This window comes from Eucyclogobius newberryi, unplaced genomic scaffold, assembly GCF_026437365.1.
Source record: "Eucyclogobius newberryi isolate DKJ021-1_F unplaced genomic scaffold, fEucNew1.0.hap1 SCAF_2, whole genome shotgun sequence".
Taxonomy (NCBI): domain Eukaryota; kingdom Metazoa; phylum Chordata; class Actinopteri; order Gobiiformes; family Gobiidae; genus Eucyclogobius; species Eucyclogobius newberryi.
In genome coordinates this window covers 52145932-52158963 of record NW_027315834.1, presented here as the reverse complement: position 1 = coordinate 52158963, position 13032 = coordinate 52145932, and the positions used below count along the sequence as shown (strand labels likewise).

General features: G+C 49.9%; 1 protein-coding gene across 1 annotated transcript in view; it reads right to left on the bottom strand.

Moving 5' to 3' along the window:
• Nucleotides 1-1192: 1192 nt before the first annotated feature.
• LOC140367206 (metallophosphoesterase domain-containing protein 1-like) overlaps nucleotides 1193-13032 on the bottom strand; it is a 69791-nt gene continuing 57951 nt past the window's right edge. Inside the window, exons 4-5 of the mRNA XM_072453560.1 lie at nucleotides 1880-2064; nucleotides 1193-1212 (exon numbers count right to left, since the gene is read on the bottom strand). Of these exons, the coding sequence (XP_072309661.1) occupies nucleotides 1193-1212; nucleotides 1880-2064 (205 nt within the window). The remainder of the gene's footprint in view (nucleotides 1213-1879; nucleotides 2065-13032) is intronic.

Genomic DNA, 13032 nt, shown 5'->3' with positions numbered 1-13032 from the left:
GAACACGAGCCTGAACACGAGCCTGAACACGAGCTGAACACGAGCTGAACACGAGCCTGAACACGAGCTGAACACGAGCTGAACACGAGCCTGAACACGAGCTGAACACGAGCTGAACACGAGCCTGAACACGAGCTGAACACGAGCTGAACACGAGCTGAACACGAGCTGAACATGAGCTGAACACGAACTGAACACAAGCTGAACACGAGCCTGAACACGAACTGAACACGAGCTGAACACGAGCCTGAACACGAGCCTGAACACGAGCCTGAACACGAGCTGAACACGAGCCTGAACACGAGCTGAACACGAGCCTGAACACGAGCTGAACACGAACTGAACACGAGCTGAACACGAGCTGAACACGAGCCTGAACACGAGCTGAACACGAGCCTGAACACGAGCTGAACACGAGGTGAACACGAGCTGAACACGAGCTGAACACGAGCCTGAACACGAGCTGAACACGAGCCTGTACACGAGCTGAACACGAGCTGAACACGAGCTGAACACGAGCTGAACACGAGCCTGAACACGAGCCTGAACACGAGCTTTTAGATAGAAGGCCGTATTCCCGTATTTTGGACGGGGTATTTTAAAATGTGGCATTTTCGAGAGCAGGGACGGCCATTTTATTAATAAATCTTAGAAAAAAGCGGCGGCGCAAAGAAAACAAAGATCGTGTTTTTTATTCAAGTCACATACAACGCTCTCATAGAGTTCAGAACGCTACACTCAACAATGGAGACGACTTCCATTCTGGTCCCAAAATGTTTATTTGGCACCTGTTCACCAGATCACCTGTTCACCAGATCACCAGATCACCTGTTCACCAGATCACCTGTTCACCAGATCACCTGTTCACCAGATCACCTGTTCACCTGTTCACCAGATCACCTGTTCACCAGATCACCTGTTCACCAGAACACCTGTTCACCAGATCACCTGTTCACCTGTTCACCTGTTCACAAGATCACCTGTTCACCTGTTCACCTGTTCACCAGATCACCTGTTCACCTGTTCACCAGATCACCTGTTCACCTGTTCACCTGTTCACAAGATCACCTGTTCACCTGTTCACCTGTTCACCAGATCACCTGTTCACCTGTTCACCAGATCACCTGTTCACCAGATCACCTGTTCACCAGATCACCTGTTCACCGGATCACCTGTTCACCTGTTCACCGGTTCACCTGTTCACCGGATCACCTGTTCACCGGATCACCAGATCACCTGTTCACCTGTTCACCGGATCACCTGTTCACCGGATCACCTGTTCACCGGATCACCAGATCACCTGATCACCTGTTCACCGGATCACCTGTTCACCGGATCACCGTGCGAGCGCTGTAGTGTAACTTTTCTGCTCGTGTCGCCCACGGCGCTCGATAATATGTGAAGCCAATATCAGACTCCGCCTCTTAGGAGCGGCGTATGCCGTAAATTAAGAGAACGCCGAGCGCCGTCTTGCGTAAATTTCGGCGCTCGTTTACGGCGCACGGCGTTAAAGAGCCGCTTTATTTTGTAAAAGCGACGCTTTATTTTGTAAAAGCGTGGGAAAATACGCCACTGCTAAGTGCCGGAGCTTTCCATAACATACATTTTGAAGTACTTTTTATTAGTCCGGAGAACGCTGAAGCTGCTGGTTCTTTGGCCTGGTCGGCCCCCGGGCCCCGGGCCCCGGACACAATTATTTTGATGGGGTGTTTTCTAAAAGCCTGAAGACAAAGTGAAGCAGCTGTGGTTTTAGACTCGTTTACATCGAGAGGCCGCTCTAAACCTGCTCAGGAACATTTTGTCCTGTCGACATTATTTAGAATCTGATTTTGACACTTTTGTCCCTTCTGTCTCAAATGTAGCTTCAGGCTCAACGCACCCATGTGGTCTGATTGTAGTGTGTTCAGTGCAGGTGTGTTGTGTAGAGGACGTGCAGTGTGCGTCTCACCCAGCGGGGGGCAGTGTGTCACCAGGATGTCTGTGCTGTCCGGGATCTGGTTCCACTTGTCCAGAAGGGCCTGGCCCCGAGGGAGATTGAACCCCCAACCGTAGTACCAGGGCTGCCTGCAAAACACACAGCAGAGGATTCAGGACAAAAGTCGAGAGGATTCAGGACAAAAGTCGAGAGGATTCAGGACAAAAGTCGAGAGGATTCAGGACAAAAGTCGAGAGGATTCAGGACAATTTTGATCATCGTTACCATCATTATTTGGACTCTACGGACTCGAAATTACCTTTTACAACAACAACAACAACAAAAACGTGAATCCAAATGTCAAAAAGGAACAAACAACTTTGGATTTACATCATTATTACACTTTTCAGTCGCCACATTTCAACCGCTAAAAATGTATTTCAAACGTTTCGACGCAAAATCATCGTTCGACCGTCGACTCATAAAACGGCCGTAAATTGAAGGTAAAAAAGGCAGAACTGCAGCAGGTCTGAACGTCTCCTTCGTCTCCTTCGTCTCCTCTCGCGTCTTCAAACTCGGACAGAAGCTGCTGCTCAAGCGTGAGTGATGAGAAAGAAATTAACATGTCACTTACAATCTGTTCTTCCATCCATCTTCTCCTCCTCGTCCTCCTCCTCTTCCTCGCTCTTCCCTCCTCCTCCTCCTCTCCCCCCCTCGCTCTTCCCTCCTCCTCCTCTCCCCCCCTCGCTCTTCCCTCCTCCTCCTCTCCCCCCCTCGTCCCTCGCGCTCGTCGTCTTTCGCTCGTCGCATTTACCGCGAGCAGTGAGCGGAAACTTCTACGAGCGTGTGCAGCCAACGCCTCTCAACTCGTCCTTTGGCGAGACGAGATTCAAATGAAGAAAACCAGGAACTCAAAGGCCCCGTGTCTCTCGAAGGCCCCGTGTCTCTCGAAGGCCCCGTGTCTCTCGAAGGTCCCGTGTCTCTCGAAGGCCCCGTGTCTCTCGAAGGCCCAGTGTCTCTCGAAGGTCCCGTGTCTCTCGAAGGCCCAGTGTCCCTCGAAGGCCCCGTGTCTCTCGAAGGTCCCGTGTCCCTCGAAGGCCCCGTGTCTCTCGAAGGTCCCGTGTCTCTCGAAGGCCCCGTGTCTCTCGAAGGCCCCGTGTCTCTCGAAGGTCCCGTGTCTCTCGAAGGCCCAGTGTCCCTCGAAGGCCCCGTGTCTCTCCAAGGTCCCGTGTCCCTCGAAGGCCCCGTGTCTCTAGAAGGTCCCGTGTCTCTCCAAGGTCCCGTGTCCCTCGAAGGCCCCGTGTCTCTCGAAGGCCCCGTGTCTCTCGAAGGCCCCGTGTCTCTCGAAGGCCCCGTGTCCCTCGAAGGCCCCGTGTCTCTCGAAGAGTACGATCTGGAGCTCTCCGGTGCTGATTCTAAGTCCATGAATCATCACAGTTCTGACTCAAATCCCCTTTGTTACACCCGTGTGCTCACATTGGCGTGTCAGGGCTAGCTTTTGTTTGTTCTAAAACACGAGACGCCAAAGTCACAGAAGCAGAGTCAGTTTAAAGGACGAGGACGACGTGTTTGAGGATCAGGATATATATATATATATATATATATATATATATATATATATATAACGGCAGACTCTTCCTGTCAGGACCATGGGAAGCGTCTGAGGCTTCCATCATCCAGCGCTTTCAAAAGACACGTTATAATTTCCTCAGATTTAAACTTTAAACACGTCACAGCAGGATTAGAGCGACTCTTTTGACACGCGTCAAGTCATGAATCATTTAAAAAACATGAATAATAAGAATAATAAGAGACAAAAAATAGTTCATACTTTCTGTGAACGCTCTGAGCAGTGAGCAGAGACCCGAGCGCCCGAGACCTGAGCACCTGATGGCCCGAGACCCGAGCGCCCGAGACCTGAGCACCTGATGGCCCGAGACCTGAGCGCCTGAGACCTGGGCGCCCGAGACCTGAGCGCCCGAGACCTGAGCACCTGATGGCCCGAGACCTGAGCGCCTGAGACCTGAGCGCCCGAGACCTGAGCACCTGATGGCCCGAGACCTGAGCACCCGAGACCTGAGCGCCCGAGACCTGAGCGCCCGAGACCTGAGCGCCCGAGACCTGAGCGCCTGAGACCTGAGCGCCTGAGACCTGAGCGCCTGAGACCTGAGCACCTGAGACCTGAGCGCCCGAGACCTGAGACCTGAGCGCCCGAGACCTGAGCGCCTGAGACCTGAGCGCCTGAGACCTGAGCGCCTGAGACCTGAGCACCTGAGACCTGAGCGCCCGAGACCTGAGACCTGAGCGCCCGAGACCTGAGCGCCTGAGACCTGAGCGCCTGAGACCTGAGCGCCTGAGACCTGAGCGCCCGAGACCTGAGCGCCCGAGACCTGAGCGCCTGAGACCTGAGCGCCTGAGACCTGAGCACCTGATGGCCCGAGACCTGAGCGCCCGAGACCTGAGCGCCCGAGACCTGAGCGCCTGAGACCTGAGCGCTCGAGACCTGAGCGCCCGAGACCTGAGCGCCCGAGACCTGAGCGCCTGAGCGCCCGAGACCTGAGCGCCTGAGACCTGAGCGCCCGAGACCTGAGCGCCTGAGACCTGAGCGCCTGAGACCTGAGCACCTGAGAACCTGAGCGCCCGAGACCTGAGCGCCCGAGACCTGAGCACCTGAGACCTGAGCACCTGAGACCTGAGCGCCCGAGACCTGAGACCTGAGCGCCCGAGACCTGAGACCTGAGCGCTGCAGATCACACTCTTAAAACACGTTCTGAAATACACGAGTCTTGAGTCTTCAAAACTTTTGACAGAAAATGACCTCTGCTCCCTCTTTGGCCCCTGAGAGGTTCTAGCTCCCAAAGTGGCCCCTGAGAAGTTCTAGCTCCCAAAGTAGCCCCTGAGAGGTTCTGGCTCCCAAAGTATCCCCTGAGAGGTTCTGGCTCCCAAAGTGGCCCCTGAGAAGTTCTAGCTCCCAAAGTGGCCCCTGAGAGGTTCTAGCTCCCAAAGTGGCCCCTGAGAGGTTCTGGCTCCCAAAGTAGCCCCTGAGAGGTTCTGGCTCCCAAAGTAGCCCCTGAGAGGTTCTAGCTCCCAAAGTGGCCCCTGAGAGGTTCTAGCTCCCAAACCGGCCCCTGAGAGCTTCAGCTCCCAAAGCGTCTGGCTCTTGGGCTCCAGGTGGACTTTAGCTCAGGGGGAGGAGCCTCCACAGCACAGCCAGATGATTGGACGAGAGAGAACACAGACTCAGGCCAAAACAAGAGGCAAAAAGCAGAAAAACAAAAGAATAATTTGTCTCAAACTCTGACTTGATCTCGAGCTAAAGCTCTGTGTTTCCACTGATGCTAACGACTATGTGGAGCCTTAGCAACACAGAGCTAGCAAAGCACGTTAGCAACACAAATCTAGCAAAGCACGTTAGCAACACAGAGCTAGCAAAGCACGTTAGCAACACAAATCTAGCAAAGCACGTTAGCAACACAGAGCTAGCAAAGCGCGTTAGCAACACAAAGCTAGCAAAGCACGTTAGCAACACAAAGCTAGCAAAGTGCGTTAGCAACACAAAGCTAGCAAAGCACGTTAGCAACACAAATCTAGCAAAGCACGTTAGCAACACAGAGCTAGCAAAGCGCGTTAGCAACACAAAGCTAGCAAAGCACGTTAGCAACACAAAGCTAGCAAAGCACGTTAGCAACATCTGACATGATCCAAAGCAAAGACATAAAGAGAGGTTCAAACGCCACGCCCCTCACACACACTAGCTTTAGCCACGCCCCTCACACACACTAGCTTTAGCCACGCCCCTCACACACACTAGCTTTAGCCACGCCCCTCACACACACTAGCTTTAGCCACACCCCTCACACACACTAGCTTTAGCCACACCCCTCACACACACTAGCTTTAGCCACGCCCCTCACACACTCTAGCTTTAGCCACGCCCCTCACACACACTAGCTTTAGCCACACCCCTCACACACACTAGCTTTAGCCACGCCCCTCACACACTCTAGCTTTAGCCACGCCCCTCACACACTCGCTCAGATCGACCTCAGGATTCAAAAGATAATTCAGGAGGAATCAGATTTGTGAATAAAACATGAGTTATGTTTGGGCGACGTCAGTGACCTGGACCAGAGCAGGTGGAAACACAAATACAACATGAAAGTCATAAACTTTAATGTAAATAACAGAAAATACCAAATAAATGTATTCAAATGTCTCAGAGGACAAACTGAGCTCAGAGCGCTCAAGTCATTTAGTCCAGATTATTCACATTCATCTGCAAATGAGAGATTAAACTACCCTCCAGTGACAACAGGAAACAAACAGGAAACAAATGGGAAATAAACAGGAAATAAACGGGAAACAAACAGGAAACAAACAGGAAACAAACAGGAAATAAACAGGAAACAAACGGGAAACAAACATGAAACAAACAGGAAACAATGGATCATAAATGCGACTTTTCTTCTAAAACTGTGGAACGTGCTTCATAAATCTTAATATCTTCAGAATGAAATAAACACATTTTTGCAGAAAAGTGTCATAACGACTCTTAAATATTTGGATTTGATGATTTGACGTGTCTAAAAGTGTCTCTGACTGACATGAATAATATCAGAGAAAAACATGAATCATTCAGAAGCCTCAGACTCACTCCATCTTTCTCCTCTTCTCTCCCTTTTCTCTCTCTCTCTTCTCTCTCTTTCCTCCTCTCTTTTCTCCCTCTCTTTTGGACGTTCTGATTCTTGAGAAGACCCGTCCTGGACGACCCGTCCTGCAGGGGGCGACGTCACACCAAACGCTCCAAAGCTCAATTTTTAAAGACTCGAACCCAATTCAAATAAATAAGATCAAATAAAGTAAGTAAAGTAATTAAAATGTTGATTCGTTTCCTCGTCAAAAACAAACCAAAAGAAGTGTTCAGAACTGCGAAGTCTACGCCGCGCTGGGAATAAGAACGAAATAAACTGTATAAATGAACGATCTGGACAGTGTAAATAACAAACAAATGAGAATGAGATGGTCAATTTGTTTTGACAAATGAAGAATGGGAAAAGTGTGTATTTCACAGCAAAACCACTCGTTTGGAGTGAAATCTGTTGGAAAAGTGTGTCACGTTTCTTCATAACGCCAGGTCAAAGTGCTCATTATTCACGGAGAAACAGCGCCACCTGGAGGCAAAGCACTGCCACGTGTTCTGGGACCGTCCTGCACGATAAGAGAGTCGGGACTTTGACGTCTGAGGCGGAGCTGAAGCGAGAAGAGCGAGAGCGTTTAAACGAGCGCAGAACAAAGAGATTAAAAAGAACACGCTGCGGCACAAAATGTGATCAAGACGGCGAGAATTAAATCACGTTTCAGCAAAAATTGCACGACGGAAAAGAGAAAGTTCAACTTCTCTGTGACGAGAACGTGTGGGAAATGTTCGAGTTAAATCACGGGAAAGACAAGAGCCAGATGACGTGAAGAGCAGCACAAATGTGGAAAATGTAAAGGAAAAGTGGAGGCTAATTTGAAGAAATTGAAAGAAAATTTTGTGGGAAAATGTGTGATTGTAAAGGACAAAATGTGGATAAAATGTGTAGAAATGTTGTAGAAAATTGGTGGGAAAAGAGGAAAATTTCAGGATTTTCTTCTCTAGAGTCGGATGGAATTGATGGTGGAAAAATGTAGAAAAGTTGGAGGAAAATTGGAGGCTAATCCGAGGAAAATTGAAAGAAAATTTTGTGGAAAAATGTGTGATTGTAAAGGACAAAAAATATGTAAAATGTGCAGAAAATTGGTGGAAAAAGAGGACGATTTCAGGATATTCTTATTTAATCAGATGGAAATGTTGGTGGAAAAAATGTGAAAATGTGTTGAGATCCAGAGGAAAGAGCCGGAAAAAAAACCCTTCTTTTGTCCGTGTTTAGTTTCTGCCGTTGAATTAGGGCAGATTTATTCTCAAACGCGTGAAATGAAAGTGCCGTGTTCTCGGGGTCCTCAGGGGGTCCGCGGGGGAACGAGGATCCAGCGGGAGCGCCATCCATCACGCCGTACGAGCCCGAGGACGCCCCGCCCTCCCCTTGATCTGCTTGTTGTGAAAGACTTTTATTTTGATCATTTATTGATTTCATGTATTTTTAAAGTATGTGACAAAACGACTTTATTTCAGGTGAAATCAGAGCGTTGCTGGTGTGATCCAGACTGTTGTGCTCAATGGTCTTATACTGAGAGTCATGTGGTGCCTGATGTTCCTGTACAGGTCTTATACTGAGGGTCATGTGGTGCCTGAGGTTCCTGTACAGGTCTTATACTGAGAGTCATGTGGTGCCTGAGGTTCCTGTACAGGTCTTATTCTGAGAGTCATGTGGTGCCGGGGGTTCCTGTACAGGTCTTATACTGAGAGTCATGTGGTGCCTAAGGTTCCTGTACAGGTCTTATACTGAGAGTCATGTGGTGCCTGAGGTTCCTGTACAGGTCTTATACTGAGAGTCATGTGGTACCTAAGGTTCCTGTACAGGTCTTATACTTAGAGTCATGTGGTGCCTGAGGTTCCTGTACAGGTCTTATACTGAGAGTCATGTGGTGCCTGAGGTTCCTGTACAGTTCTCACTGGCAGAAGGAACTGATCAGAACATACAAACTAAACACACATGTTACAATCTTAAAGTGGTTTATGATCTAAATGTAACACCTAAAGCACAAAGTCCAGATTGAAAGTCTTTTACAGATTGTGAAGGAGAATCACCTGAAGAGCTTTGACTCAGAGAAAAAGGAATTTTAAATGTTTTTACAAATAATGAGTTTTTATAACCAAGAAATAAACTGATAATGACCATCACAGCCTTTTGAAAGATTTATTAAAGCTTATGAATCTGAACCATCAATAATGTCTAAATTACACAAATGGGCCTCAGGACTCTGTGTTTGGGCCTCAGGACTCTGTATTTGGACCTCAGCACTCTGTATTTGGGCCTCAGGACTCTGTGTTTGGGCCTCAGGACTCTGTATTTGGACCTCAGGACTCTGTATTTGGACCTCAGGACTCTGTATTTGGGCCTCAGGACTCTGTGTTTGGGCCTCAGGACTCTGTATTTGGGCCTCAGGACTCTGTATTTGGACCTCAGGACTCTGCGTTTGGCCTCAGGACTCTGCATTTGGGCCTCGGGACTCTGTATTTGGGCCTCAGGACTCTGTATTTGGGCCTCAGGACTCTGCGTTTGGCCTCAGGACTCTGTGTTTGGGACTGAGGACTCTGCATTTGGGCCTCAGGACTCTATATTTGGGCCTCAGGACTCTGTATTTGGACCTCAGGACTCTGTATTTGGACCTCAGGACTCTGCGTTTGGCCTCAGGACTCTGTATTTGGACCTCAGGACTCTGCGTTTGGCCTCAGGACTCTGTGTTTGGGCCTCAAGACTCTGAGTTTGGGCCTCAGGACTCTGAATTTGGGCCTCGGGACTCTGTATTTGGGCCTCAGGACTCTGTATTTGGGCCTCAGGACTCTGCGTTTGGCCTCAGGACTCTGAATTTGGGCCTCAGGACTCTGTATTTGGACCTCAGGACTCTGTATTTGGGCCTCAGGACTCTGTATTTGGACCTCAGGACTCTGTATTTGGGCCTCAGGACTCTGTGTTTGGACCTCAGGACTCTGTATTTGGGCCTCAGGACTCTGTGTTTGGGCCTCAGGACTCTGTGTTTGGCCTCTGAACTCTGTATTTGGGCCTCAGGACTCTGTATTTGGGCCTCAGGACTCTGCATTTGGGCCTCAGGACTCTGTGTTTGGGCCTCAGGACTCTGTATTTGGACCTAAGGACTCTGTATTTGGGCCTCAGGACTCTGTGTTTGGCCTCAGGACTCTGTGTTTGGTCCTCAGGACTTTGTATTTGGGCCTCAGGACTCTGTATTTGGACCTCAGTACTCTGTGTTTGGACCTCAGGACTCTGTATTTGGGCCTCAGGACTCTGCTTGGGCCTCAAGACTTTGTATTTGGACCTCAGGACTCTGTATTTGGGCCTCAGGACTCTGTATTTGGGCCTCAGGACTCTGTGTTTGGGCCTGAGGACTCTGCATTTGGGCCTCAGGACTCTGTATTTGGACCTCAGGACTCTGTATTTGGACCTCAGGACTCTGCGTTTAGCCTCAGGACTCTGTATTTGGACCTCAGGACTCTGCGTTTGGCCTCAGGACTCTGTGTTTGGGCCTCAAGACTCTGAGTTTGGGCCTCAGGACTCTGCATTTGGGCCTCGGGACTCTGTATTTGGGCCTCAGGACTCTGTATTTGGGCCTCAGGATTCTGCGTTTGGCCTCAGGACTCTGAATTTGGGCCTCAGGACTCTGTATTTGGACCTCAGGACTCTGTATTTGGGCCTCAGGACTCTGTATTTGGACCTCAGGACTCTGTATTTGGGCCTCAGGACTCTGTATTTGGACCTCAGGACTCTGTATTTGGGCCTCAGGACTCTGTGTTTGGACCTCAGGACTCTGTATTTGGGCCTCAGGACTCTGTGTTTGGGCCTCAGGACTCTGTGTTTGGCCTCTGAACTCTGTATTTGGGCCTCAGGACTCTGTATTTGGGCCTCAGGACTCTGCATTTGGGCCTCAGGACTCTGTGTTTGGGCCTCAGGACTCTGTATTTGGACCTAAGGACTCTGTATTTGGGCCTCAGGACTCTGTGTTTGGCCTCAGGACTCTGTATTTGGACCTAAGGACTCTGTATTTGGGCCTCAGGACTCTGTGTTTGGCCTCAGGACTCTGTGTTTGGTCCTCAGGACTTTGTATTTGGGCCTCAGGACTCTGTATTTGGACCTCAGCACTCTGTATTTGGGCCTCAGGACTCTGCGTTTGGCCTCAGGACTCTGTGTTTGGGACTGAGGACTCTGCATTTGGGCCTCAGGACTCTATATTTGGGCCTCAGGACTCTGTATTTGGACCTCAGGACTCTGTATTTGGGCCTCAGGACTCTGTATTTGGACCTCAGGACTCTGTATTTGGGCCTCAGGACTCTGTATTTGGACCTCAGCACTCTGTATTTGGGCCTCAGGACTCTGCGTTTGGCCTCAGGACTCTGTGTTTGGGACTGAGGACTCTGCATTTGGGCCTCAGGACTCTATATTTGGGCCTCAGGACTCTGTATTTGGACCTCTGGACTCTGCGTTTGGCCTCAGGACTCTGTATTTGGACCTCAGGACTCTGCGTTTGGCCTCAGGACTCTGTGTTTGGGCCTCAAGACTCTGAGTTTGGGCCTCAGGACTCTGAATTTGGGCCTCGGGACTCTGTATTTGGGCCTCAGGACTCTGTATTTGGGCCTCAGGACTCTGCGTTTGGCCTCAGGACTCTGAATTTGGGCCTCAGGACTCTGTATTTGGACCTCAGGACTCTGTATTTGGGCCTCAGGACTCTGTGTTTGGACCTCAGGACTCTGTATTTGGGCCTCAGGACTCTGTGTTTGGGCCTCAGGACTCTGTGTTTGGCCTCTGAACTCTGTATTTGGGCCTCAGGACTCTGTATTTGGGCCTCAGGACTCTGCATTTGGGCCTCAGGACTCTGTGTTTGGGCCTCAGGACTCTGTATTTGGACCTAAGGACTCTGTATTTGGGCCTCAGGACTCTGTGTTTGTCCTCAGGACTCTGTGTTTGGTCCTCAGGACTTTGTATTTGGGCCTCAGGACTCTGTATTTGGACCTCAGTACTCTGTGTTTGGACCTCAGGACTCTGTATTTGGGCCTCAGGACTCTGCTTGGGCCTCAAGACTTTGTATTTGGACCTCAGGACTCTGTATTTGGGCCTCAGGACTCTGTATTTGGGCCTCAGGACTCTGTGTTTGGGCCTGAGGACTCTGCATTTGGGCCTCAGGACTCTGTATTTGGACCTCAGGACTCTGTATTTGGACCTCAGAACTCTGCGTTTAGCCTCAGGACTCTGTATTTGGACCTCAGGACTCTGCGTTTGGCCTCAGGACTCTGTGTTTGGGCCTCAAGACTCTGAGTTTGGGCCTCAGGACTCTGCATTTGGGCCTCGGGACTCTGTATTTGGGCCTCAGGACTCTGTATTTGGGCCTCAGGATTCTGCGTTTGGCCTCAGGACTCTGAATTTGGGCCTCAGGACTCTGTATTTGGACCTCAGGACTCTGTATTTGGGCCTCAGGACTCTGTATTTGGACCTCAGCACTCTGTATTTGGGCCTCAGGACTCTGTGTTTGGACCTCAGGACTCTGTATTTGGGCCTCAGGACTCTGTGTTTGGGCCTCAGGACTCTGTATTTGGGCCTCAGGACTCTGTGTTTGGCCTCTGAACTCTGTGTTTGGTCCTCAAGACTCTGTTTCTGGGCCACAGGACTCTGTATTTGGGCCTCAGGACTCTGCATTTGGGCCTCAGGACTCTGTGTTTGGGCCTCAGGACTCTATATTTGGGCCTCAGGACTCTGCGTTTGGAACTGGACTGACATTACACTGGACAGTTGTAACATGTATAAAATTGCATTTGGACTTCATTTGAAAAAATACTTTGGACTTGATTTTGTCTTCTTTTTGTTGCTTTATTATTTGCTGCATGTCTTTTTACTCTGTAGTTTCTCTCTTTGGTCTTTTCTTTTTTCATTGTGTTTGTTTGTATATTGTTAAATTAAGTGGAATATATGAATCCTGTGAAACGTGTTTGAAGCAGCTCTGATGTTTGAACTTTCAAATGTTCCACTGGAAGGAATTTATTATGATTTTGTTTCAAATTTCTAAAGCAAGAAATATGGACGATTTAGTGTCAGTCCAACTCTGAGAAATGTCCTCCTGAAGACAGACAGTGATGCCAGTGACAGGTCAGATCTGTGGAGAGGCGCGTCCTGTGTCTCCTCTCTCTCTCTTCTCGCCCCACACTCCAGCTCCGTCTGTGGGCTGCCAAGTGACAAATGGCGGGGGAGCGAGGAGCGAGTGGAGCGAGTGCGTGCCCGGTGATAATGAGCTCCCGGTGGAGGAGAGAGTGGAGGAGCCGAGGGAGCGCCAGAGGAGACGCAGTAATGACACGCTAATCGCTCCAGAAGCTGCTCAAAGACGAGCTAAAGACCACAAGCAGTTTGGATCAGAGCGAAGTCAGAGGAGCAGAGGATGAGGGCGGAGTCAGAGGAGCAGGGCGGAGTCAGAGG